Source organism: Crocodylus porosus, unplaced genomic scaffold (genome assembly GCF_001723895.1).
Source record: "Crocodylus porosus isolate Cpor-Errol unplaced genomic scaffold, CroPor_comp1, whole genome shotgun sequence".
NCBI classification, from domain to species: Eukaryota; Metazoa; Chordata; order Crocodylia; family Crocodylidae; genus Crocodylus; species Crocodylus porosus.
Genome location: NW_017728949.1, coordinates 9,795,854 through 9,822,946, shown reverse-complemented (window position 1 = coordinate 9,822,946; position 27,093 = coordinate 9,795,854). Strand labels below are relative to the sequence as shown.

General features: G+C 41.4%; 1 protein-coding gene across 6 annotated transcripts in view; it reads left to right on the top strand.

The window, feature by feature from the left end:
- Positions 1-27,093, top strand: part of ERBB4 (erb-b2 receptor tyrosine kinase 4) — a 1,148,078-nt gene that overhangs the window by 979,413 nt on the left and 141,572 nt on the right. For all 6 annotated transcript variants that reach the window (XM_019553894.1, XM_019553891.1, XM_019553890.1 and 3 more), the window contains one exon: positions 7,005-7,190. In XM_019553894.1, the coding sequence (XP_019409439.1) occupies positions 7,005-7,190 (186 nt within the window). The remainder of the gene's footprint in view (positions 1-7,004; positions 7,191-27,093) is intronic.

Below are 27,093 nucleotides of genomic sequence, written 5' to 3'. Positions count from 1 at the left end.
TAACTTTACATCTGAGAAAAACACATTTCCTCTGCTGCAGTTCTGTGTGTCATGAGTCCACTTGGCTGTCTCTCTAAAGTAAATGAAGAAAACTCCAGATTAAATGTGTCATGCATCCACATCCTGAATTGTTAGAGAATGTAATTGCCAAGTATAACAAGCCTTTACAGAGCATGTGTAAGCTGTGACCTCCTTTTTGGAGGCTAACAAGAGGGCCAAGTTTTGGATAGTACCCATGGGAACTTTGGAAAACACATCCCTGACACCAGGGTAATCCACTGGTTAGATTTGAAGTCTTTCATCTAAAGGATGAACAAATTAGTTTCCTAAGAAAATGCTCGCAAGAATATTTTAACAGAAGAAAAAGCAATCTACTTTCCCCTAATTTCATTCTCAGAAATGGCTCAGTAGGGTCCACTGAAAGTTTCAACAATTTTTCTCCAGAGGCAGACAGTTGACATGGAAATTTCAGCCCCAATGATTAGTTTGGCAAATCTAGATGCTTAAGACAACTTGAGAAGTGTTAGGGGAAACTTAGCTATAAACAACATAACCATCTCCACTACATGAGCGTATGTATATGTGCATGCTTGATTTTGTAAGTATAGGTATAGCCATCTTAATGAAATGCTATCTAGTTTTTTTTTTGTAGTCTGCATATGACTAAGTCAGATGATGGGTAAATATTTAGTAAGGCCTTTTGGGATGTAACCACCAGGAGGTTTTGCAAACATAACATGTTGAAAACAACAGTCTGTAATTGGATCCACCCCAGGGCAGATCAGATGGCTATTCCAGGCATAAGTCTTTATTTATTTATTTAAATACAAATTCTAAAATTAATGTGAAAAAAGGTACCTCACCTGTTGTATGGGACATGTTTTGGCTTCCAACAAAATGGAGAGCACAGTGGAAAGTCAGCATTTGAAGTGCCTTTGTTTTTCCAGGAGTGATTTATAAAAATGAGGTGGGAAATGCAAGTCTAAGGGCCTTATTACATGCTAATTTTGGGCAGCTTCTGGAGCTTTTAACCCCTGGACGGTCTTCACATTAACACTGTAAAGTGGTTTAAAGCACTCATTATATAGCTCAAAGTTATGCCACTCCAGGACCGTATTATCTCTGATCCTGACAACTTGGCTTCTGTTCCATTATCGTGTGGCTACTTCCCACAGATGTGCCACTCAAGCTGAAGTCCTCCAGTATCCCTGGATACAGTAATCCTCCCCCACTCTCTTATTCTGTGGGCTCTCTTAGTGGAGCGACTCAAGGACTGAAGCTGCAGCTTTTCCATTTCTCCCAGCCTCTGGGCCCCCAGTCCAGGAAGAGCAGTGTGGGACACATTTCCCCACTAGCGCTGAGCCTGTCTGAGCAAGCAGCCATTGCTGGACCCCATGCCCTTTCCTTCCCCCCCCAAGTCCTACGGAGCAGAGGAGAATGCGGCCAGTCCCAGAGAGCCCCAGACCTGGTTAGGTTTCAGCAGATGTCGAGCTCCACCCCTGCAGCTCCAGAAGTACCCTGCTCCATGCACTGAATCCACACACACTGGGGAGAGCTGGTGGTGGCTGCTTTGGTGGCAGGGGGAGGGTCAGCCTGCTGTTAGGGCAGGGTGGCTGTGGTTAGATCCAGACTACAGGCTTGGGGCTCTACTGCTGCCCATGTGGACACAGGAGCAAGCTGCATGCAGACTCTGGTTTCTTCCAACTCTAGAAACTATGAAACTATAGAGAAGTAGGGCTGGAAGGGGCTTTCCTGCTCACTAGGCCTCTATTGGCAAGCCACAGCTGTGCGGGTAGGTGCTGTCTGGAAAGGCTTCTAAACTAAAGGTGTGACTGCTCCAAGCTAGCACTAAGCCGATCAGCATTTGTGCAGCTCACAGCATAAGGTGTAACAAGGCCCTAAGGAAGAATTGTATTCCTGTACAAATGCAATGTAAATGTAATGTGTGTAACAGCAGGAGGAATGAGGGGGCAGTCTGGAGAGCTGTGCTGACTGGTCAGCCCTACACAGAGAAGTGTGCAGGAGGGTAGAGATGCTTCTGGCTTGGTCAGCCAGGACCGAGGACTGAAGGAGCTGGACTCAGACTTGGGGAGGCTGTTTGAGCAATCTAGGGACTAGATTCGGTGACACCTCTGAAGGTGTGGGGAGAAATTAAGATGCTGAGTTTTTGTTACTACAGTACTGATGTTTCTTTACCTTTTACCTGTTCCCTCCCTTTGGCTATTGGCTTGTGACCCTAACCCCTATGATTTTCTATATAAAATGGGAACTCTCCCTTGCTTCTTGTGCCAGTTCCTGGGGCTGCAGAGTTGGTAGTTCCAGCTTTTCTGAGCCATCATTAACTTTATCATGGTTTATTTTGTTGCTTTGTAAAGGCTTTGTGGCATCAACAGAACCATGCTCATTGGGAACATGGGTATCTCATTAAATGTCCTTGACAGTAGAATCAGTGTAACACATTAAAATAACATTGACATGGATTGTTAATATAAAGCTGTGTATACAAATCACATATTTGTGTTTAATATGTCTGCTGGTAATAAGTTAATTTTAAAATAGTAGATGAAAGGAATGAGCTATATGGCAAATCATTTCTTTATAGAAAATACCATGTATGGGCATCGGACTACTAAATTAAAGGCAGAAGGCTTGATTGTAGTTATTCACCCTTCTTCCTGGGATGAGGCTGATGACAATAACATTCCTGGAAGCTATCTGCACAATAGTAAATTAAGGCCTCTGTTTACCAACCTTTCTTTACCTAGCAACACTAGATCCATGCGAGCTAGCTTTAAAACACGGTAGCTCAAGAGTGTTTCAAGAGTAAGACTCATTGCCACCAAAATGGTTGCTTGTTTTTGTCAATTGCAAGATATTCAAATTATATTGTAGAATGTGTCAACACTCCTGTTCTTGAAATACTAACATACGGAGATGCGTTATGTATAATGTTCTATTCTGCTCTTTCCATCATTTTTTTCTCAAAATACTGGACCTGGGATTGAGGAGATACCAGCTCATTTTGCCAGCTTTACTATTGTTTCTGTGCAAACTTGTATACTCCATTGTAACGTTTTGTACTCCAGTTTTTTCCTGAAACTGAGCCACTGCACCGTGTGTTTAAGTTTCACTGGGTAAAATACAAGAGTACTGGGACAGGTACTTCCACCGTAGCACGGGCCTGGAACCTAGACTAGAACGCAGAGGTTTCTCCTTTCTAGGGCAGCATCCATCCCACTGAGCCACCCTCTGAGTTTTTTGCCACTTTCTTACCTCACACGTGCCACTCAGTTTCAGCAAGAGAGCTGGAGAGGATTTCATGTGTTAGTTAGCCTGTGGCCTCGTGGTTAGAGTACTGTACTGGGAAGTAAGAGCGACCAAGTTCACATTCCCACTGGGTGAAGATTGTCAAGAACCTAGGTCTTCTGCTCAATGGGAAAGGGCCAGAACCACTAGGCTATTGGGCTATAATCTAGAAGGGCTGCCTTACTTTTCCTCCTGTGGCATCAAGTACCTGGTAGTTGTGTTTTTTCTGCAACTAAAAGTTTCAGGACCTGAGCAGCATTACTTGCATATCCAGGCAGTTTTCCCCCCTGCTCATAATGCAGCCACAGTGAAGCCTACAGACTGCGCCTGGTAAGGAAGGTCAGAGTGAACATAGCTAAGCTGAATTCCAAGCTGTCCAAAAGTGCCAGAAGTCGCAGTTACACTGCAATTACACAGTTACACTGGCTACCTAAGTGCCACTTAGATGAGTGGGGGTGAAATAGGATTTAGCTCTATTTATTTACATAGCTTTTGACATTAGACTTGGGCAGCTACTAAGGTGGTTTTGAGTACTCTTTCCCATCATAAAACTCTTTCTCTTGTTGTTTGTCTGTCTCCTACTTAGACTGTAACTCTTCCAATCAGGATCTGACTATTACTTTCTGCTTGCTGGTTGCCTAACCCACTAGGGCAGTGGTCTCAGTTGAATCTTCTAGGGTAGGTGCAGACATTCAAAAAGCCCAAGGCAGAATCTATCTAAGTTATGTGGTTTTCTGTAAGCAGCATGGTTTAGATTGGAAGCAAACAGAATACACATTTGCCCTTTGATGGGAGGAGGATGGGGTGGGGCAAATCTTAAACCAGTTTCTGCCATTTTTTAAACTAGTCTGTGTGCTGAATTTCTGGGGGGGGTTTATGGGTTTGAACTGGTTTTCCATCACTTATACCAGTAAAAGTGTAATATCTGTACCTAGCCCTAAATGCTAGTGTGATGTAAATACCTTTACTACCAAGGAAATGTTTGTGAAGGCAGGATTTGTGTTAAATAAATATTCATTGTAGACTCATGGGTTACAGCTACACTGAAGGTTTTGCTATGTTACAAGACTTAATTTATTGTAGAATAGCCCTTAAAAATGTTATTGAAAATAATTTGTTTGTTTCCAGAATCTCTGTCCCAAACTTGTGAGGAAATATAAACTTCTTAATAATACCAGGATGTGACAAATGATGCTCCTTACTTTTATTATTGTACAGAAATGTCTTCCCGTCGGACTCAAATAAGAGTGACAAATGGCATACGGCCAGAAACTAATGGGACACATGCTTCAGAGCTTTTTGTCCTGGCCCTCCTCATCTAGTGAATGAAAAAATATTGCCCATGTTCTAATTAAGCCTCATTATAAATAAGGAGACACCTACTTTAAAGTTCCTAGTAAAATAACTATTACTTTGCCCATAAGAGTGGGGAGAAAAACTCTCTAATGCATCTCCAAGAGAATTTATGGGGTAAAAGAAAAAGAGAGGCAGAGTAATTTTGTTTCTTGAAAATGGATAATACACCTGTCAACATGTATTTATTTTGGTGGCCTTCAATGACATTTTCTAGTGACAGCAGAAAGAGGCTAAAATTGCATCTATGAGACCCCATAGAGAGTTGGGTAACAGAGAACTATATTAATTTTAACATGAAACAAACTACTTAAACCAAGCTCCCCCTTCGCCTCTGTTGTATTGGGATCTTCCTCAGATCTCCTCCTCTGAATCATCTTATTGAATAGTCGTTTTATTTTTTTTTCAAATTTCTTCACATACGTTTCAAAAGAAAAAGGAAGAAAAAAAACAAGGCCATCTGCTATTTTCTTTATGAAAAAAAATAAAACCTACAATTAGTGTCTTGTTCATCTTTTCTTTTTCAAAAAAAGAGAACTATTATGCAAATACTCTGCAATTTGGTTTCAAATACACTTTGTACTGTGATGAGCAATTTTCTTTAATACAAACCCAGCCTCCTTGCCAGGATTTTTTTTTTTTAATGTAGGGAAAAAAAATTCCTTTTGAGTCTTTTCTTTTTTTGTTGTGTTCCTCTGATGCCAACTTTTTATCATTGTTTTTTTTCCCCCACGTGGTATTATTATAGTTGTTATTCTTTAATTTGTCAGAAATATTTCTTTACAGGTTTTTGTGGGGGGGAAAACTAAAATAGCTTCACAAAGCCCCATTCTTCTCTCACTTTTCATTGTTCCTCTGCCTCAGTGAAATGGTTGCTACTGAAATGCTGATCTGGGTAAATCAGAGATAAATGTTTTCTGTCCCCTTTCCTGAGAGCAGGGTCGTGGTAATGACAGCTTTCCCTATACTACAGATTTGTAGGAGGACTCCAGTTGCTCTGTGGTGCCTGCCTGTCTTGCAACCAATGGGAGACTCTTGGGAACCGCAGGACTGAGTTTACATGCTCAACTCCTTGCAGACTCTGTTGTCAATATTATTACAGTTGTTCCTGGAAGGCTCATTGCGATCAGGGCTTACTAGTGCTAGGTGCAGTGCAAATAGATTATAGGAAGCAGGATCTGCCCTGAAGGGCTTGCAGTCTTGAACAGATTGACAAAGGTGGGACAAAAGGACTATTTAATAGCATGACAAATGGAGAGATGAAGTGACTGGATTGAGGTCACCTGGGAAGGTACTAGAATCAGGAACTGAACTCATGAGTCAGATTTCTACAATCATTTAAGTGACTTAAGGGAATAAGCCCTGCTGACACCCTTGGAATTTGTAAGCCTAATTATTTAGGCATGTTTGACAATCCTACTCTTAATTATCCCACTCTCAATGCTGTTTACAAAGCATAAAATGGTCTTTGAGGGAAAATTCCCATTAACACCATATTGCTACAAATGCTGAACACAAGGGTCTTGCTCCAGCAAAGTTTAACTGTGGGGGTGGGCTTCAGTACTTTGCTAGATTGATGCCAGGCTGGTCCACATCTTGTGAGAATACAGAGAGGTAACATTTAGTTCTTACAGGGCACATCTACATGAAATGCTTAATGAGCAGTAGCTTAAAAACACTGCACAGTAGCATGCCAGGCAAAAAAAGTGCTAGTATACTGTTGCACAGTAGTATTAGGCTACGGCACAGCAAGAATCACAAAAAAGTGCGCCAGCACTACTGCACAGTAGTGCAAGCTACTGTGCATTTAGTTAGTAGTTCATTAAGCAAGTACTAAATTAAATGTGCAATAACTACTGCGCATTAATGAATGTGTAGACACACCTACAGTGTAACTGTTGGTCAGGGCCAAGTGGCCTGTGCAACTTTTGGGAGAATGATTCCTATACATAGATGTTAATGACTGCATCTTTGAAGCAGAAAATGGTCTCATGTAATAAATATGGTCACCTTTACATTTTTAATAGTCTGTCAAAGCAATAGACAGCTGGTTTTTTTGCAGAAAGGCACAGAATTTCCATGCAAAGGTTTCCATGGAGCTGGAGTGATTGACAATAGTTGATGACTTGGCCTACTGTTCAGTATTGTTCAACATAAATTTCATCAGATTGGATCTTACCAACAAGTGCCTTATGTTATCTCATGAGAAACAGGAAGATAACACAAACCAGTGTAGTACCTGGGAGCTACAAAATACTTTCTGATATTGCACAGGGAGCTGTGAATCTTCAGTAAATGGAACCTCTGAAAGCCACAATATCTTTGGGATGTTTTTGTTGTTACAGGAAGCTCTTATCATGGCAAGCATGGATCATCCACACCTGGTACGACTCTTGGGGGTCTGCTTGAGCCCTACCATTCAGCTTGTCACTCAGCTGATGCCTCATGGCTGTTTGTTGGACTATGTTCATGAACATAAGGATAACATTGGCTCCCAGCTCCTGCTAAATTGGTGTGTCCAAATAGCTAAGGTAAGTTGGTACCATTATTTAAAATTTCACAACTAAACAAAGAAACATAGAACTTCTTGTAAAGCAGCAGTACCAATTCCTATGCAAGAAACAGGATTGGAATATTTAGTCTTTTTAAGATTATTGGGTAACCTTTTTAATTAACTCCAATACTCTGTGCAAGAACATAATATGTACTGGCCAGGTAGCAACCAGAATATTTCTCTTGGTTAAAGCAGGATAAAGCAGTTTTACCATGGTGTCCCTGAAGAAAGGCAGCAGAAAGACCCCCTCTCCAATAAATCTCAGTCTGGGTACAGAATGATTAAGTGACCTCTTCCATGTGACCTGCTTCTTCAGCCTATTGCCTGTACAAGCTGCTTGACCAACCTGAGGTTTCTAGATCTATCTGAATCCAAATTGCCTGCCAGATCCTGATATATACTACCAGGGCACCAGCCTTTATCTACGAAGATAAAAATTCTTTATTTATTAGTGGGGGTTGCCCCTGCTTTGGGAAACATCACAGTTCTGCTGTGGTTAGGGGCTACCACAGTGGCAGCAGTGTAATACAGTTTAGTGCTATGATGTGCTTCGTATCAAAGGCTTGATTCTGTAGTCTTTGCTCAAGTGTAAGTCTCACAGATGCCACTGAGATTTGCCTGAATTAAACCATCATCGTTCGGATAGGGACTCTAGCTCTTTTGACATGGAAAAACAGCATAGACATAGACCATAAATCTGCCCTTAATACAACCCATATTCAGCAGTGCTTTATTTATTTATTTATTTATTTATTGCAACAAATATGCTGATATTCAGTGTCACACCTACAGCACATTATTTAGATATTAGATCACAAGGAATGATGTATTATGCAATTGTTAAAGAACTGTAACTTACATACATTTTAAGGCTGTTCTGTTCTACCAGACTGGTATACAGGGATCTAGTGTGAATGAGAACCAAGGACAATTTAACAGTAACTACTTAAAAGTTACTAATATTATTAATTGTTGTGTGAAAATATAATTCATTTGTGAGTGCATGCTTGTTTGCAGAAGTTATGCGTTTGCTACAACATGTACCAGAAAGTCTTGTCTCTTAGTAGTCCAAATCCAGTAGCTTATGCTGAGCATGTCTATATTTATGCTTTAATGCGCAGTAGCCTATTTTACTAAGCATTAAAGCAGTATGTAAAAAAAAGTGCCATTATGCTAATGTGCGGTACAATAGGCTACCGAGCATTAAGCAAGACCTAAAAAAAGTGTGTTTGTGCTCCTGTGCATTCGGGAAGCCTAATGTTCATTAATTTAGTACCTTACCTTGAAGGTACTAAATTGAATGTGCATTAGGAAAAGCACATTAATACATAAATGTGCATTTATGCATGTAGATGTGCTTGTTCTTTAGCATTAGAGGGACCCAGTTCAGGCTGTGGTGTGTCAGCAGGAAAGCAGCCAGCAGGAAAATATTTGTCATTTCTCTCTGGGTATTTGTAGGGCATATTAAGAAGTGTGTTCACTTCCTCATCCTGCATCTGAAAACATTTTTCTCCTCTCTCAGAAAAAACCTCCTTTCCATCTGTTTTTCACTCTCTTGATTGATTATGCTTGTTATTATTTATTACCAAACATTTCCATGGTTCCATGCATATAAAAATAACCCACCTTTGTTTCCAAATGTTGCATAACATTCTTCTGCTCTATTCAGCACTTGTGAAACCTTACCTGGAAAGAATTCAGTGTAGAGCAGCAAGAATAAATAGGGGTTTGGGAGGCAAGGCTTAAAGGCTGAAAGAACTAGGGTGATTTAGAATGGAGAAGAGAAGACTGAGGGGGCATTTGATAACTGCCTAAAACATTGAAAGAACAATTATAGAGAGGATGGAGATGCGTTTTTCTCTTGGGTGTAGGGTACAGGAGTAGGAGCAATGGACTCAAGCTGCAGCAGGGGAAGTTTAGGTTGGAGATTAGGGGGAACTTTCTGACTATGTGAATGGTCAAGCATTGGAACAGGCTACCTAAAGAAACTGTGCAATCTTCCTCCTTGGAAGTTTTCAAGATCAGGTTAGATAGACATCTGGCTAAGATGGTTTAGTCAGGGATGGTCTTGCCTTAAGCAAGGGGATGGACTAAATGACCTTGTGAGGTCCCTTCCAGCCCCACTTTCCTATGATCCTATAAGCATCTGATTGTTCAGGCTCTACTGAGACATAGCTTACATTGGCCTAGCCTGATCAGACCTTCCACAGCACTTGCTGTTGCTCTGTCAAAGCTTTGTGTAGGGGGCTGATATAGTGCAACAGCTGAAGCAGAGTAGCAGTGATCAGTAGTACAGGTAGCTAATGGTAACTAATGGTAGCTGGGGAGACTCATCATCACAGAAGTCGCTTACAGTTTTCCACTGGTGTTCAATGGAATTAGGATCAGATCCAAAATTCAAGCTGTTTGTGTGGAGTGGAGGCCTAGGTTTAAGCACCCTGCTTGGAAAAGTGTAGCCTAGAATACTCAATGATTGGAGTGTGCACGAGTGTGCATGTGCATATGTGTGTTTGGGAGAAAGTGGTGAGATATCACATTTGAAAATGTGAATACTAAGATATCAGACAGTCTAGCATTCCAAGAAGGATAGACCAAATGGACTCATCTACACGTGACGCTGCAATGGGGTGATCCCTCATTACAGTGTGCCACTACAGCAAAGTGGCAGCTAAAAATAAACACGTGGTTAGTGTACAGTACAGTACTGGCTGCTACTGCACCATGCTTTAGTACTTCCAAAAGGAAGTACTAAAGCACAGCACAGTAGCAACGTCACTGTACAGGCATGTGCGGATGCATCCAATGTGTTATATTAACAGATGAACTGCATGGGAGAAAAAGGGAAATTCTTTGAAACAAAAGGTGGCTTACTGAGAGGAAGAAGCAAAGTTTAATTAATCCATCTTCCTCCGTAGCTCAATAACTGAAAGGTTAATTTAGCTTTGGCCTCATGTTACAGCATGAGGCTCATCTCCTTGGCTCTTCACAAAGAAAAGTGTTACAAACATCTGCTTTCGTTGAAACTGAATAGTCAATGCTAGATAGTTGCCCTTTTCGTTCTTTATAGTCACAGCTTGACTGGACCTGTCACTTCTTAGTTGCTAGATGTACATCTCAGTTGTGTATCCTGCTTTGCTTTCTTGGCAGTACTGGTTTGCAGAAGGACTGAAAGCAAAAGAATCATAAACGTTACAAGGGATGTTCTCCATTGTGCCAGCAGTAGCTTGTCAGTGCATTTCTAAGATGCAAAGTGAAGAGGAGGTTCACTTAGTAGAGAAGGCTACTACAGATGCTGGATGTTAGTATAAAATAACCAATGGCAGGGGTTCAAATATAATAATTGTTCACTGTACCTTGAGAGAGGAGAGCTGAAGGAAAAAGAGGGTGTTGAGATTTATTCCATGTAACCAACAGGTATATGCAAGGATCAAACGCAATCAAGCCTAAACTGTATAATCAACAGTAAGAGACCACAGAGCAGGGGAAAGAAGGTCTTATTTTACCAGAACAAGGTCTGTTCTGTGTCACATACCACTGCTGTTGAAAAACCATATCTCTGCATCACAGCTCTTTTATATTAAAGATGTTTAATGTCTAAAAGCAATGCATGGAAAAAATTGTGAGGTAATGATGACAAAAACAATCTTGATGGGTCAACTGATGGTGTCCTCTTATCCCCAAAATTGGAATGAATTTGGAGCAGAAAACCTCATGACAGGGGTGTACCAGTATTGCCATGCCACTCATCAGTCACATTTAATGGCTGAAAGATTTGGTTTGCTTTCAAATAGCCAGGTTTGCAGAAGAATGAACGATGAAGCAAGGCATTGCATCAAACTAGAGTGCCCATTGTATTACTGAGTGAAAAATCTGTGTATTCTCCATGTATCTGTGTCCACAGAGCTTTGTAGTTTAGTTTACAGGCTCAGTCACCTAGCATGGGAATTGTTCTCAACAGCAGCCTTTTTTAGCATTTTGGAAAGGTTTATTGAGCCTGTCTCAAAGCTACCAAACATGCAGTTGGGATGTAATAGGAGCAAATGACTGTTTGGTGACCACCCAGACATGTACTCAGCTACCCTGGGGTGACTTCAGATGTCAGCCTTTCATTGAATATATATCTATTTTCTCTCCTCTCCTGTTTTTGGGGACTTTTTTTCCTCCCCGGTAAGGACAGGGATGAAGGATGTTGAAATGCCTTGATATTGGGGTTTGGGTTGATTTCTCTGAATGTTTTAAAATTGAGTTAGCATTGCTGCAGTGCATATCTTCCCTGTTGTGCCTTGTTCTTTCTACCAACATGCAGGCTTATTTTTATTAGAGATGTTGCTTCAGACCATTTGCTAATTCTGCCTGGATAGTCATTTCCAGATGTCTCTAGTTGTTTTTTTTGTGTTTTGTTTTTTGTTTTTTAAATAGATGCAGAAGCTAGATAGGAAGGATGCCTGGTTACCAGTGCCTAGGCCTCTGGAGATCTTCTTTGAAGGTTGTCTTTAGGACAGTTATTAAATAATAGTCACTGACACATGAATGGGAGATCAGCTGTCTTTATTTTGCTTTTATGGACTTGTATACACTTTATTTTGGTTATTATGTCATTGTAGGCTAATTGCACTCTCTTCCAGTAGCTTAAGCCTCTTATTCCAAAGACGAAAGTCCCAGAGGCAGAGCTGCCTCAAACACTCTAAATAAAATATGGCCAGTAGGCAGCAGACGTATCTGAGCAGACCTAGTTCTTTTAGTTGGCAGAAATGTAAAGCCTCTCCAGTGCTTTGTTGGAATACATAATAGCTTAGAGACTGAGCCGGTGACATTTTAGCCTAGAGTTCAACCAGCTAAATATTTCAGTGGCTTAAGAATTCAACTGTTAGTGTTTTCATGTGAAATCCCAAGACACATAAGTGCAACAAAGCAATAATCCCTCAGGTTTGCAACCCTTATTCACATACCAAGGTACAAGTCAGTGAGAGTAGTAGAGCAGGCAGTCTGCAGGCAAGCCAAAGGTAGAATAAATGGTCATGGAAATTTTAGACCAGATTGTTCTAGGAATGGATTAAGAGCCAAATGTTCAAAGGTATTTAGGGGCTCTGTATGTAGATAGGCACCTGAATTAACTTTAAATGTCTAAATATCATTAAAATCTGGCACTGAGGTACTTGGGGAAACACATGGGGAATTGTGCTGTACTAGAGCCTTGCTGTACCTCTTCTGTGAAAATACACTGTTTTTAAAGACAAACTTTTTTTGTTAAAGTATAGACTCCTTAAAGCTACAGTACAAAACAAGATAAGACCTACAATTTACTGTCAAACCATATGTCCATCTTGCCCGGTATCCTGTGTCACACAGTAGCAGAGAGTGGAGGCTGAAAGGGAGATTGAACGGGGTCTGACCAGGGTTCTTCACTTACTTGCAGCCTCCAGCATTAAAGGTCTAGGAAGTTCTGATTCAGAGGCTGTATCCCTAACTCCCATGCTTGTTCTGGAGATGGATGGACATATAGTTACACAAAATGAAAAGCAAATTTCATGTTGCATAAGAACTCAAACAAACACGTTGGAAAGTGACTATCAGCTGCCCAAAAGAGCAAAAAGAATTTGTGGAAGATCTTTGCTTGCCGTTACTTGTACCCATTATACATTGGACAGGAGTAATTTTTTCCCCAGACTTGCAAGTGTGTGTGTGGTGGGGGAAGCATGTGGAGTTTAGTCATAGATTCAGGTTTACACAGCCAGTAGCTAAAATCATAACATAAGAAGTGTTCTTATTTTGGTCCAGATTCTGTTAACTTTTATAGAAATGGAGAAATATTTTGTACTTTCTGCAGTCTTATTGGAATGAATGAGATGGCTCATGGATTGAGGAAGTATTCTACATAGGAAAGAGAATACTGTCCAAAATAATGAAGGTCCTTGGTTTATGGCTCTGCTCAGAAACTGCATAAAGCCAAGATGGCCTGACAGCATTTGTAATAGTTTTTGTAGTGTGGTAGCTGTGACAGTCCAGAGAAAGTGCCTGCAGCAATGTTTGTGTGGTTGTATCTTTTATTTGAGCCGTCCCAGAATTGGGAGAGATGCTAGACAATACTCTGACAACAATTAGCATGCTTGTAGAATGTTAATTTGGGGCTTAATTCATAGTTAGGATTCTTACTCTCATAGATCAGTACCTTACCATGTGATTATTAGCAGGGTTAACTCTCCTGGGGTGCGTCTACATGTGCAATAATGTGAAGCAATAAACTCCAGAGCAGTTTGAACCAGAGGAAACTACTCCCAGGAGTAGCATCTACACGTGGTCCCAGGACAGCAGCAATTTGAGCTGGGGCAAAGCAGGCCTTGGCTGGTAGGGAATATGGGGCGGGGAGAGAGTGGGGGTCAGCCCCAGGCTCTGGGTGGTAGTGTCAGGCAGCAGAGGAGCTGACTGGAACATAAGGGTAGAGAAAGTGCAGAGCCATTTAGCTAGGCAGCAGGCAAGCGGCCTGCTGCCTTGGCTGACTGGGTACAATTTATGCCTGCAGTCAGCATCTACGTGTGCTTTTAATCACAATAAATTACCACGGTATAAAATAGTACTGTTTCCAACAGTACTATCTTACACTGGAGAAAATTAGTTTACTGCAGCCTAATACTGTCACACATGTAGATAGTGACACTTTACTTTGTAGCTAATTAGTCTACTTCACAGTAAAGTGCATATATAGGCATGGCCCTGGTGAACTAAGAGCCATATCCAAAAAGGAATTTAGGTCCCTAAACTGTGGTTTCTTAAAATCATATTAAGTGTTAGTCACCTAAATACTTCCTTGGATCTGGCTTTAACTCACTTTTCACAATGTTGCTTTTCAGGCTGTCGTGCACCATAACAGCTGTTTTCCATCTTGTATTAACACTGCCTAGCTTTTACCCTGCTCAGTACAGAACACTCTTAAGTTGAAGGGCTATGCATTTCCTCTAAAAAAAAAAAAAAAATCTTGTTTCTGGTAATTGATTATGAATTAAATAGATATGTAGATTTACACACTGAAGCAAGCTTACAGAGTAGATTTAGCAAGGAAGCTGGACTGAAGGCTAATCCCTGGAATTTCATCAGGTGCTTCAACACCCTTCTTAAAACAATCACCCTTCAGAGTTATGACTTCATTCATTACTGTTGTTTATTTTATTGCATTTGTACTGACCAGTCCTGACTGAGATTGGGGCCTTACTGTGCTGAGCAGTGGGTGAACAATAAGGAGAGACAATTGCTGTCCGAACTGCTTACAAATTAAATAGAAAAGGCAGAAGAGGAATGGTAAGGAGAAAAGAAGGGACTTTGCTCAGGGTTATATAACAGGTATCATGGAATACAACCCAGGTGTGCTGAGTCCTTGCCTTGTGTTCTACTCCATTCCGTCATGGGTCCCTCCTCCGTGGTTGTCAAACCTGTTCATTACGGTACGTTAGAGTACCGTAATTCCACAAGTGTGACCTTAGAATAATAATAAACCAAAGCACAATCCGTTTGATACATCAACATGTCAGGGAAGGAAAATCAAGTACTTTGGGGGGTTATTTTTATTTCTTCTGCCTATAAAAGACTGCTCAAATGACTTTACCCAAAGCATTGCATAGGATCACTTGTCTGGACATGTAGAAAAAGAGTATTTGAAAGTATACTGGAAAAGAGTTGCGCGGAGCTACTGGGATCAAATTCAATGAACTTGTCAGAGGGATATGTAAATGTATCTCTGTGTCCCAGGGGAAAGTCTTCCCAAGGCATGTGCAGACATTACTGTCTCTGTCATTCTCCATTGGGATTTCCATCTAGGAATAAGGGCAGTGGTAGCTTGCAGGAGGAGAGGAGGGATGGTGGGTTGGGGGGAGCCACTATATAGGAGCCTTTAAGTCAAAGGAATATCCTTGTTTAATTAATCTTCTTGCTATCTTGGATGCACTTCTCTGTCAACCTATGCTGCTCTCTCTGTAGGTCTCATTGTTATTCTATAATTTGCTTGGCAAATAGGGTATATTGTGGCTGATTTCTGCCACTGTGCACTCTCTCAGTGCTAGACTTCATAGCTGAATATTTTGTTGTTGCCTAGGGTAAAGACTGAGAGACAGCTTAGCTGGTGTATATCCATAGGGCTGTATTAAATTCAAAGGAGCTATGTTGATTTACTTTCAGTTAAGAGGCTAGCCCAACGATCGCTATTGTACAGCCTCACATCTTTAGTATGTATTAGTTTCAGCCGTCACCAAATGTAGAAAGTGAGAGATGCAGTAAAAAAAGCGGGGCTAAGATTATAGCCATTTGGTTGCACTGCAAGGGCAGGTTGTTTTTTTTTTTTACTTCCTGTCAGGTTTTGATTGATAAGGAACAGCTTGTTAGCGGCAGCTTTTGTTATTTTGAAGCAGTCAGGGGTGAGAGATGGGCAGAATGTGCGTGCAGAGGGAGGAAACAAGGGTGAATGGAGAGGTTGCAAGGAGGTGAAGAAAACTGGTAGTGGTTCAAGGTCTTTCTTTTTCATTAAGGAACCCTACCCTACAGCTCAGTGACTATTCCATCACAAAATGAGCAAAGGATGAGCTTAATGACAGTCATCTATCAGCTGTCCACATTTTAAGCTTCAAGATGTCTCTATTCCTAAAGCTCCTTGCCACGACATGGCTAATTGTATAATTATTATGCTATACCAACCCTTCCTGATGCACTCACACTGGCAAGGACCAGGGCTAAAGGCTATGGTAATTATCACTGCAAGCAAGTATATTAGCATAAATGTGGTTTTCTAATGGGGCTGCTCTATTAGGAAGTTCAGTATATAGAAGAGGAGGATTTAAACCAAAGACTATGAAATTAAAGCCATATTGAAACATGATTTTAATGGTATTGAGTATTGAAATCAAAATAGTTGGGAAAGTCGTATTATTATAGTATTAAATCTATATGTCTATATTTACAGTTTGTCTGTTCCCATTTGTGAACCCAGCATTATTACCTTTCTTCTCCTGCCAGAAGGCTTACATATCTACAACTAACAAATTGATGGTGAAATAGCCATTCTGCTTGTGATGCTCTTGGAGAGCTGCTGTTGAAAGAGAATATTCTATGGGGTCAGTAGCAGAGACTGTTTCGGTTTTGTGCCATCCCAACAACACAGAGGCTACATACCTTCAAAAAACACTACTCATAAAATCTGAGGGGCTCAGAGAAAAAAATCTTCATCTAAGCCCCAGTCTACTTTAAACTGTGTACCACGTCAAATTTTATACTGTTCTTTTCACTGTGATGGAGAGACTAGCTTGGAAGAATAATTTTTGAGGCATTTTTACTGTGAATGTGGTTGAGGAATAAACTTCACAAATTGCTTTGTACCTCCTCATTGCAAAAATCCACCATACTCAGATTATGGTAGGAGTGGTAAATGTCTGGGCTACCATCAGCCTCTTTTGTTAGAGAAGCAAGTAACAACTACTTATGCTGGGAACTGTGCTTTTACTACCAACATTTAAGGTTTTCAAGGACAATTCTCCAAGCAAATTGGGAAGTTAGGTCCCTATGATGATAGCCTGGTTTATATTGCCTTTCCTAAAGCTGTTTCACTGCTTCCTCTGGAGGCTTTTGTATACTTTTTGATTACTTTTAGGTTTTATTTTTAGGCTGTTCCCCTGTCTTCTCTAATTATTCATAGAATCCAGAGTAATAAGCAATATTAAGTCTATGCCAATGATTAATAACTCACTCCACCTTTTCTCCTGAACTTAGAGAATGCAGGCATCTGCCTGGCTTCTCCCTGCTAAACAGGGATTATTCTCCCCTCCCATCTGCCATACACCTCTGAGCATTAGCTAGCAGATCTCATGCTGGCTACAGGCTGTGCTGTGGAGACAACAAAGGCAGACAGGCTTTTTGGAGCTAATCAGCATGTAGCTGGTAATGTTCTTCCTGGGAAAAGCTGTTTAACTAAGGAGAGAGGCTTTGTTTTCTTAATGGGTTGATCAACACTGAGTTAGGGGTGATAAACATTCCCTGCTGGGCTGCTCAGAGCAAGGTGGGGGAGGAACCTCTCCTTAATCAGAGCATCCTGCCTGGGTCTGGCCATGCTCACCTCAACTCAGCATTTTGGAAGGGAAGAGAGTGTTGCTTTTGTGCCCGCCCCACCTTCCCAGCTTCTAGCCTGAGCCACTGCAGGCACATGCCTGATTTTTTTCAGTCCAGAGGGGATGTCTGTACAGTTACAAACTGGTTCAGTCTAGCCAGGTTAGACTAACCTGCAAAGATTGAATCAATTCAGGCTCAGGCTTTTTGAATGTCTGTCCCTAGCCTAAGGGACTCGTATTGCTGCTGTCACAATGGCATTGGAGTTCCTTGCAGTCTTTATTGTGACAGCTTCCCTGTGACGTTGTACCACATAACTTTTAGGCATGTGGCCTGTGAAGTAGGATCCACAGCCCTGACTGAGAAGCCTCAGCTTCCCACACAGAGCATGGGGAGGGTCAGGTGCCTCAGACTGCAGGGTGAATGGGGACACCCCTAAGTGAGCCATGACTCTGTACTGGTTCATGACTGCCCTAGCATCTCTGCCCCAAGCTACAATCTTGCTCCTTCTCTGTCTCTGACCCAATAATATTTTCATTCTTTGATGCAAAAGCCACAAACTCAACAAGAGGAATGGAGAGTGTCCTGTGACAGTAGCATAGCAAAGAGGGAGTGGTGAGGAGGACAGGGAAAAATGAAAAATAGCAGCCAGCACTGATGCCCTATGCATCACTGCCAGTGCCATGGCACAAACCTACCCTGTTGTGCCTGTGGTCGGTTGACTGATGGTGAGATAAGAAATGAGAGACTGAACCCCCTCAGGCACAGAGGCTTCTTACATGCTGTGTAAATATGATAACCACCAAGCTGTTACCTGAAAGTGGAGCAGGGGAGCCTGGACAATATCTCTTCCAGTGGGGTTTTAAAATAAAAATAGCAGCTGCCACGGTGTTCTGTTTGCAGCCTACTCCTGTGGGTTTGTGTTAGGGTTGTTGTAAGTACATCTCCCAGATCAGGCTCCTCTGATGGACAGACATGGTGGAACCCTCTTAATCTGGATGAGATTTAGGTATGAGATGAGGTTTAGGTATTAAGCAGAACTTGTGGCACCTTGTTAAATTTACTGCAGAAATGTTAGGCATGGATCACATGGGCTTTGAGGATTGAAAACTCAGTGTCTCCTTGAGTCCTTTTTTATAGATATAGCTGTAAATGACTTGTGCAAGGTCACACACAAATCTAGAGCCCAGATTTTTTTTCTCTGGAATACAATGGCCCTCATGTTATTGAGCTGTTCCCCTTTTTGGGCTTCTCAGCAAGGAATCTAGCTCAACTTCAGGAAGTTGGCTGGTGGCTGGGGAGCATGATGATACCAAGAGAAGTGATCTTCTCAGCAGCCCTGTTCTGAATCAGTTTTGGCTACACCAACAATTCAGGTCCACTTCTTGCAAGATTTTGCAGGGCCTCAAAATCCAGCCCTTCACGAAGAATCTGTGATTCTTAGGAATTGTTAGGACAGATTTTTACATTTTCAAATATCTCTTTCCAATGGCACAGAATTAGAGAAATATATTGTTTTGTTAAATGAAAACTGGTCTTAACACTGACATTTATAGGGTCCCAGATATTGGGGTACCAAAGGCTGTGAGCTTCCTTAGCCCCAAAGGCTAGTTTCGCCCTCAGATACACTGAACCACTGGAAAAATCATTATATTTTTCCTAGCAGTCCCCAACAGACTGTCTTGAAAAAGCATTATTGAAAACCACTCCTAAATCAGATTCAAGATATTATAGCAGCACCTGCTAGGTTCTGTCAAGATTTCCATTATAAGCCCATATTTTTTGGGTTTATAACTTGGCCATAAAAATTTGCTTCAGGCTATAACTTGGCATAAAAGTCTCAGCCTAAAGCAATACTTTTATTATTCAAGAAATATATGTATTCAGTTATTTTTAAGTTGTAGAGTACAAAAACAAAAGCTGGGTGCTTTTCTGTATACCAATAAATTAAAAATATTTTTTCCTTGCATAATAAAATGTTGAAGGAAATAAATTCATGATATGACTTGCTCTATTTGATAACTACAAAGAATGAATGGCTAAGGCACTGAAGTCTACAAGGCAGATAATGTGAATTAAAAAGATTAATGCCATTATCATTTTTTTTCATTATGAATCCAGTATTTTGGACCATATTTCATACCCTAATATGTGTTGTTTATAATTTTCTCACAAACAGGCTACAGGCTATAACAGAACTTTAACTCTGTGGAACTACAGTGGTTCTGTTACCTGGGGGAAGGGAGGGAGGAAAGGAACTGTGATGTTCTCATCATTGCATGTGATATGTCCAGTCTACAGCACAAGTGTGTGTTGCCACTTTCAGCCACAGACTTTCACTCTTTTAACACCAACTGCAGAACTGTGTGGTTTTAAGTATAGATATGCCTGGTCCAATATCCTGTGCTGGACAAGACTGATAACTGGCAGAAATGCATCTTGGTTTTCTGCCTCCATGTGTGCTGCAGAATGAGGTTGCATACCAGGTGACATGGTCACTGAATCTACTAGGCAGTTCAACCTACTGTATAGCACATCTGCATGAACTCAGCTGAGAACAACAAAAGAGCGTGTGCATCTTGCTTGTTATGTGCATAGCTTCCATCCTCCCATAGAACATGGTAATTAATTCAATCGTAAGAACCAGATTTGATAGGATATGCTAAGCCCTTTTGAATCTGAAAGCTCTTTTACAAGTGTGGACACAAAATAGAAGGGCAGCATCTCTGCACTTTCCCAAGGATGGAAATATATCCCTGGATTGAGTAACTTTTCATTGTAGCCCAGGTGCATGAGGGACTCTTCAAGAGAATCCTGGCTGCAGCGCTGACCACTGAAGCTGTATTATGAGAAAGCAGGGAAAAAGGTCCCCAGATATAGTGAAATATCCCTATCTTCACAGAGTCCTTTGGATCAGCATAGGTCTGGGAAATTTGGGGTTTGGGGACTGGAAGCAAGTCCTTGGCCTGCTCTGCCTAATGGCAAACACCAGTCCTCTGGTTGAATGATGTAAAGGAAATATGGTGTGGGGACCATTGCAGAGTCCTCTTCTCACTGAGATTCCTCCTTCAGTGTTCGCTGTTGGATTAAATGATCTGAACCACAGTTGTTCTTGTTTTTTCAGCCCTGGAGTCCCTGAGTGAGGAAGGACAGAATAATTACTGAGGACTTGGTTATGGCTGTAACCCAACATTTGACTAAGGGTCATTACATAGTTGCATGGGTGGGCTCAGAATCACAGTGAGGAGAGTGCGGCTATACCCCTTTCAGCTGTGTGGCCACACTTACAGTGAAGAGAGCTGTACACTGCACCATACAGCTGAAGGGGGTGCAGCTGCAGCCTCTGCACTATGATCCTGGATGCCAGTGAACTCTCTGAACTCAATGGGATGTCAGCACAGCTCTTGCCTGCACTTCCACATGTGCAGTGAGCTCTGAGTTTACCAGATGATTAGTGTGGGGTCAGGTCAGCGCCCCTGCTTTCATGCAGCTGTGGAGCCTAGGAGGTGGGTGCTGCTGCTTTTCACCCTTCCCCTTCCTCTTCTCCCCCACCCTCCCTTTTCTAACTTCAGAAGCAGGTATAAAGACAGGGCAAGCATCTGTGGCTTTAGAGCTCAGGGCCAGAGCACCACCATTCATCCCTTCTTTTTCCCTGCCACTGAATTTGATGCAGAGAGGAGAGAGGAAAAGGGCAAGCAACAAAAGTACTCAGCCATGCAGCTCCAGAGCTGTGTGAAAACCAGGATTCAGCCACAGCCTGCACTGACCAGCTAGTGAACTCAGAGACTCAGAGCTCATGGCACATGCCAAGCTGCCAGACAGAGCTGTGCTGATATGCTGGTGAGCTCAGAAAGCTCTTCACTCATTGCCACTTCACCCCCCCTCTTCCCTCCCCCCTCCCCAGCAGATCTACCCCTGAATAGCTGTATTGTCTCAGGAGCTGTTCTTGAGACAATTTTATGAGTCAGAGAATGATGGGCGGGTGCCTGGTCCTATTTCAGTTCAGAAGGAGGTAAGCTATATTGGCTAGTGTTGGGAGGCAGGGCGATGGATCCAAGGCTTCCCACTCCATACTCATACCTGCCTGGAGGGGATGATAGTAGCAACTGAGAGAAAGCTGCTCCCTTTTAGCCTCCTCCCTCCACTTCTTGCTGCAGCCTACAATATCAGTAGCCTGTGCTGCATGGGGTTACATGAACAGACTTTGTTTTTCCCTTTTTACTCTTGTGTACTGGGCCACATCCAAAGTCAGGACTGGGCCCTGAGTAGGAACCTGGCTGTCTTCCTTTTTGTCCATAAATTACAGCATTACAGATGCAGGAAGAATAAGATATGTCACATACAAGGTGTTATAAGAGAACAGATTACTTGGATCATACAATCAAATGTGATACCAACAGTGAACAACTGTCAATGCAACAGTCCCTGGGTAAACTACTGATAAAAATGCATCACAATCAGAAGAATATCGTTTCTGAGGATGTAGTATAATCTCCATTGTATTTTGTGTACAACAGAAGACCAAGGTTAGTCTGTTTAATGAAATGTGAGGGTGAACAGGGCACTTCCAAGTGGTTGCTGGCACTGTTTCAGGTGTCACACCAGCAAGCAAACCCACAGGGTCATCTGGCAGTCAGGTGTCATTAGTCAATACTTTCCCTCTCTCCCTCTTCCCATCTGTTTCCATCTAACCAATGTGTGTAAATTAGCTCTTAGTACACAGCAATTCTCACTGCAGTTCTGGTTTTCTTTGTGTATCCTGTGACCTTTTTGCTACTTTTAACTACAACCTTGACTGTATGGGGGGGTTACATATTTTAAAATCCACAGTGCATCTGTTTTTATTTACTAGTTCTTTACACTACAGGATAGCTTAAGAGAGGGGATCATATCATATACAAAGGCCAATTATATAACCTATAATCCTGCAGGAATTGGGTCAGAAAATGCATTTTCAGTGCCATGAAAAAATTGAGTTTTTAGGGAAAGAAAAATTATCCTAAATAGGGAGGATGACCCAAAATTTTAAGATTGTTTTATGAAATTAACACTATACACATAGCATTTTAGGTTGCAATAATCCTATTTCAGGATTGTTGAGGCCACAAATAATTAGACCTTTGCTCTTGTGGGTCACAGTGTCAGGAGAACTTTTGATTGGACTTGAAGGATCCCCTCAGGTTGCTAACATTGTACAGTATGAAGTACTGTATTTCAGTCTTCCAGGATGAAATCAGATAACACTGACATCACTGGACATTAGCCTAATGTGTACCACTGGCTCACTTGGTACAATAGGTTGACTTGACTTGCTGTGTCAGGCTAACAAGATCATCTCTGTATTCAAATGTGTGGAGGTCACAAATATAAACTCTGAACTATCCGTTAAAATTCTCAGGACCTTGCCACCGGCGTTCTTTAGAATAGCAATAGTGTGTGAATAGACACAGAATCATTCAGACATATGGGGTTTTCTCTTACGATCATTGTCTCAATCTATGACACTTGTATGACCCCCATTATTATATTTTAGCACTTCACAATTTCAGTGTATTTATCCTCACAACACTTCTCCTTTTATAGATAAGAAATCATGAAAGTGTGATGCTAAATGACTTGTTCAGGGCCAGGCAAGGAAATCTGTGATGGAGCAAGTCTCCCAGTTTGCAGGCTGTAATGTCCTAACCACTGGAGCATCCTTTCCACAAAGAATAAATGTGGCAGATACATATGCAAGAACTTAAACATCTGTCAGTGAGGCTTTATTGCTACTAAATCAGAAGGAATACTCTGAGGTGTGGTTTGTGCTGGGAGATAAAGAGTGAATGATATGCCATAGGTTTGGGGGAAAATGGAGAAAAATAAAAACCTACAGATGCCTCTTTCTGCAATTACAGATAACATTATTCTTTGACAATTTTTTATCGAGGTGAAATAGGGCCTATCAGATTTTGAACAATGTTTTTGAAGAAAATAAATGGTGACTGCTGTGATAGTTTGTGCATTAATCACTTCATTGTGAAACACACCAGTGGGAAGCTCCTCTCCTGGATTAAAATACAGCAGCTGAGAATTGTTTCAGATCTTGTCTTAACAGAGCTACACCAAGCTTATAGTAGTTTGAAATCTTACTTGTTAAGCACAGATATGTACAAGAAAAAGGAGGAAAACAAATGCTTAACTTTGTACAATCTTAATAATAAAGATTGGCCCGAATAGAAACCTCTGAAGTTTGTGAAAATTCACATCTGGATCTAGCTGTGAACTTTGCAGTCTTGCTCCAATAGACAAATGCTTGAAAAAGACAAATACAGTCTTTGGATGGATCAGCTGAGGCATTTTCAGTAGAGATAAGGGAGTATTATTGCCATTTTACAAGGCACTGGTGAGACTTCATCTGGAATACTGTATACATTTCTTGTCGCCCATCTTCAAGAAAGATGACTAGAACAGGTGCAGCAAAAGACTCCTAGGACCATAAGAGGAATGGGGAGCCTATATTCTGGGAGGTTAAACACGAAAACATTTTTTATCTAGCAGAACAAAGGCTGAAAGGAAATATGACTGCCACCTGTAATTATATCAAAGGGGTAAACACCAGCAAGGGAATAAGAATGGATACAAAGTGACAATGAATGCATTTAGACTGGAAATTAAAAAGAGGTTTCTAAATATTAGGAGTGTTGAGGTTCTGGAACAATCTTCCAGGGGAAATACTGGGGCAGAAAATACCAAAGTGCTTTTAGGATAGAGTTTGGTCAGTTTATGGAATTATTGTCCATTCCAGTTACAATCAGTAATGAGACAAACCAAAATTGTGAACTGAAACAGTCCCAAACACTCCAGGTCTGACATATTTAACTCTGGCTACCTCAAAATAACAGAGTTTAAGTTTGAGTTTGCATTTGGGGCCAAAGTTTCATTCGGTTCCTTTGTTCATTCTGGTTCCTTTACCCATAATTCAAATATGACCAAATTCTGATATTCTTAGTCTCATTGAATAGTATATTACTTTGTTAGTGGTATAAACAGTAACGCACTATAGGTGTGTATGCACATGCATTTACACTAGCTTAAATTTACTGCACAGTAAGCGGGAATAGGCCAGCGTCTACACATATAGGTGTTAAAGTGCATTAACACTGTGTATGGACTGACTTGAGACTGAAGTTAGTCCCAACCCAGTCCACACACAGTGTTACTGCACAGTAAGGCATCTACATGTGTGTTACTGCACAGTAACTAATTGTGTATAAATTTGATACCTGCATGATGCAGGTATCAAATTTATGCTCAAGTTGGTTAAGTCACCATATTTGTGGTGCAGTATGGGCATGCATCTGTAGAGGCGCTCCTGTACTGCTCTATAATTTCAGTTACTACGCAGTAAATGTATAAGTGTAGATATGCCCTATAATATACATAGTAGTGTGACTACTTAAGGAGTGATATGCCCTCTGTGCAATTAAGTATTTCAAAATCTTTCCATTATGTTGAGTCTATTGTACCTCAGTAAAATCAATTAAATTTAGAATTCCATTCTGTTCTTTTCTTACCGATTTCAGTCTTATGCATTATGATTTACATTAGTAGATCATGATACATGTACCGTAGGTAGTAAATGTACAACAAAATTACATTTAGTGGGGCTGTTTAATGGATAACATAATACTTTTAATTTACATTACAAATTAATAACTGATAAAATATTGTTGGAAAAACAGACACGTCCAGAGAAGGCTAAAGTAAACACTGTTTCTGGTTTTGGGGAAACAATATTTAAATACTAAATTTACTCAAATCCAAGATTAGGTGTTTTCCCCCCATTTAACATGAGGGAAGAAGTCCTTGTCTTGGATTCACAGGGTGGGTAGATGACTGTAGTAGCTGCAACTCTGACCCTGACCTGGGTTCGGGCTCAGGCTTGGGCTTGGAGTTGGAGTTGCAGCATACCTTCCTCTCCCTTCTCTACTGCCTGCCCTCTCCCCTCCCCCTGCTGCTACTTACTTCTGGCTCTGGCCCCAGCTTCAGTCTCACTTCAGCCTGAGAGCTGCCAGAGCTGCTGCTGCCACAAATATGACTGTGTGCCCAAGCAGGGGCTAGAGCACTCATGTGCTCTGTGACTTGGTTTGGAGGGGCACTGGAACAGGAAGGGAACTGGGGTGGAGAGGGAGCAGAGGCAGGGGTATGCGGTGGGGAGCAGATGACAGGGGGGCAGACAGCAGGTGGGGCAAGTGGAAAGTGGGGTAAGCGGGGTGGGGTCTGGCCACTTGACTGCTTTGCAGCTTGCCCCCACAACTACCTGCCTCCATACTACTGCTTGTTGCACTGCACCAAGATGCCCCCCCCCCCCATAACTTGATTCTATACATGGAAAATCATAATACATTTATACATTTTCCATGTAAATTTGTATGTGGTAGACATCTAGATTCCACATAAATTATCTTTTGCCTGTCTAGTCTTTCAGCTTTTATTATTTACTAAGAACCAGGTCAGTAGTTCCAAACTTTGCACACAGACAACCCTACTCCTGTGCTCATGACTTGCTGGCTAACTTTCATAGATTTCATAGACATTAGGGCTGGAAGGGACCTCAGAAGATCATTGAGTCCAGCCCCCCACCCCAGGGGCAGGAAGTCAGCTGGGGTCATAGGATCCCAGCAAGATAAACATCCAAATTTCTCCTGAAGGCATTCAAAATAAGTGCTTGAACCACCTCCAGTGGCAGGCTATTCCAGACCTTGGGGACTCAGACAGTAAAGACATTTTTCCTTATGTCTAGCCTGAAATGGTCTTGCAGTAGTTGATAACTGTTTGACCTTGTCATCCCTTGGGGCACTCTGGTGAACAAACATTCCCCCAGATCCTGGTGGTCACCTTGATAAACTTAAAGTTGCCCATCAGATCACCCCTGAGCCTGCACTTTTCCAGGCTAAAGAGTCCCATAGCTCTCAGCCTGTCATCATAAGATCTGTTTTCCTGACCTCTGATCATGCGTGTGGCTCTGATCTTTCTGTGGGGTTCATGACCACATTTGGGACTGTGAATCCCTATCTGGAAATCTCTGAATAGAGTATAGCGTTTAGGTATGGCACTGCACTGGGGTATGCGTCCCCCAAGAGAAGGACCAAAGAGCTGATGTAATTTGAAATCAGTCCTAGCACAGAGAGCAGCTCACAGAGTACTACATCAGTCCAAGTTGTTGAGTGTGCATAGCTAGCATTTTATTCTGTAGTTGTGTTTTCTCTGAATCTCCTTCCTATGAATAGAAAATAAAAGCTCTGTAAATATGTGGCAAATAATTAAGCCACCATATACTGATAAACACATGATGTCATTCATCCTGAGTTCAAGAGAGAATGTCCTGAATAAGAGTTTGTGATTTTTTTTCTTATAAACTCCCTTCTCAACTATAAATTAGTCTGTTTAAGATATTTTTTATTAAACTATATCCACTTGATACAACTTGATTCTTTGGAGAAAAAAAAAAACCTGTCTCTATTTAAAAGCTTTAAATTTATCATTTAAATTTCATGGCACTTTGATTCACCAAAACTGTCTCTTCAGTATCGCATGCTAGCAAAGTCTTAGAAAAGGCAGCAGCTGAAGACGGAAATACACACAGTATATTCTATGAACTGCTTCTCACACTCAGAAACCAGTGAGAAGTACAAAGAAAATCTTTGCTGTTAGGTTAATTAATGTATTAATTCCATTTCTCCTGAGATTTCTGGGATGTGGGTTCCTTTTGGAACTCCCCTCTGTATGAGTTGCTATCACTTTGTTTTAACATGATA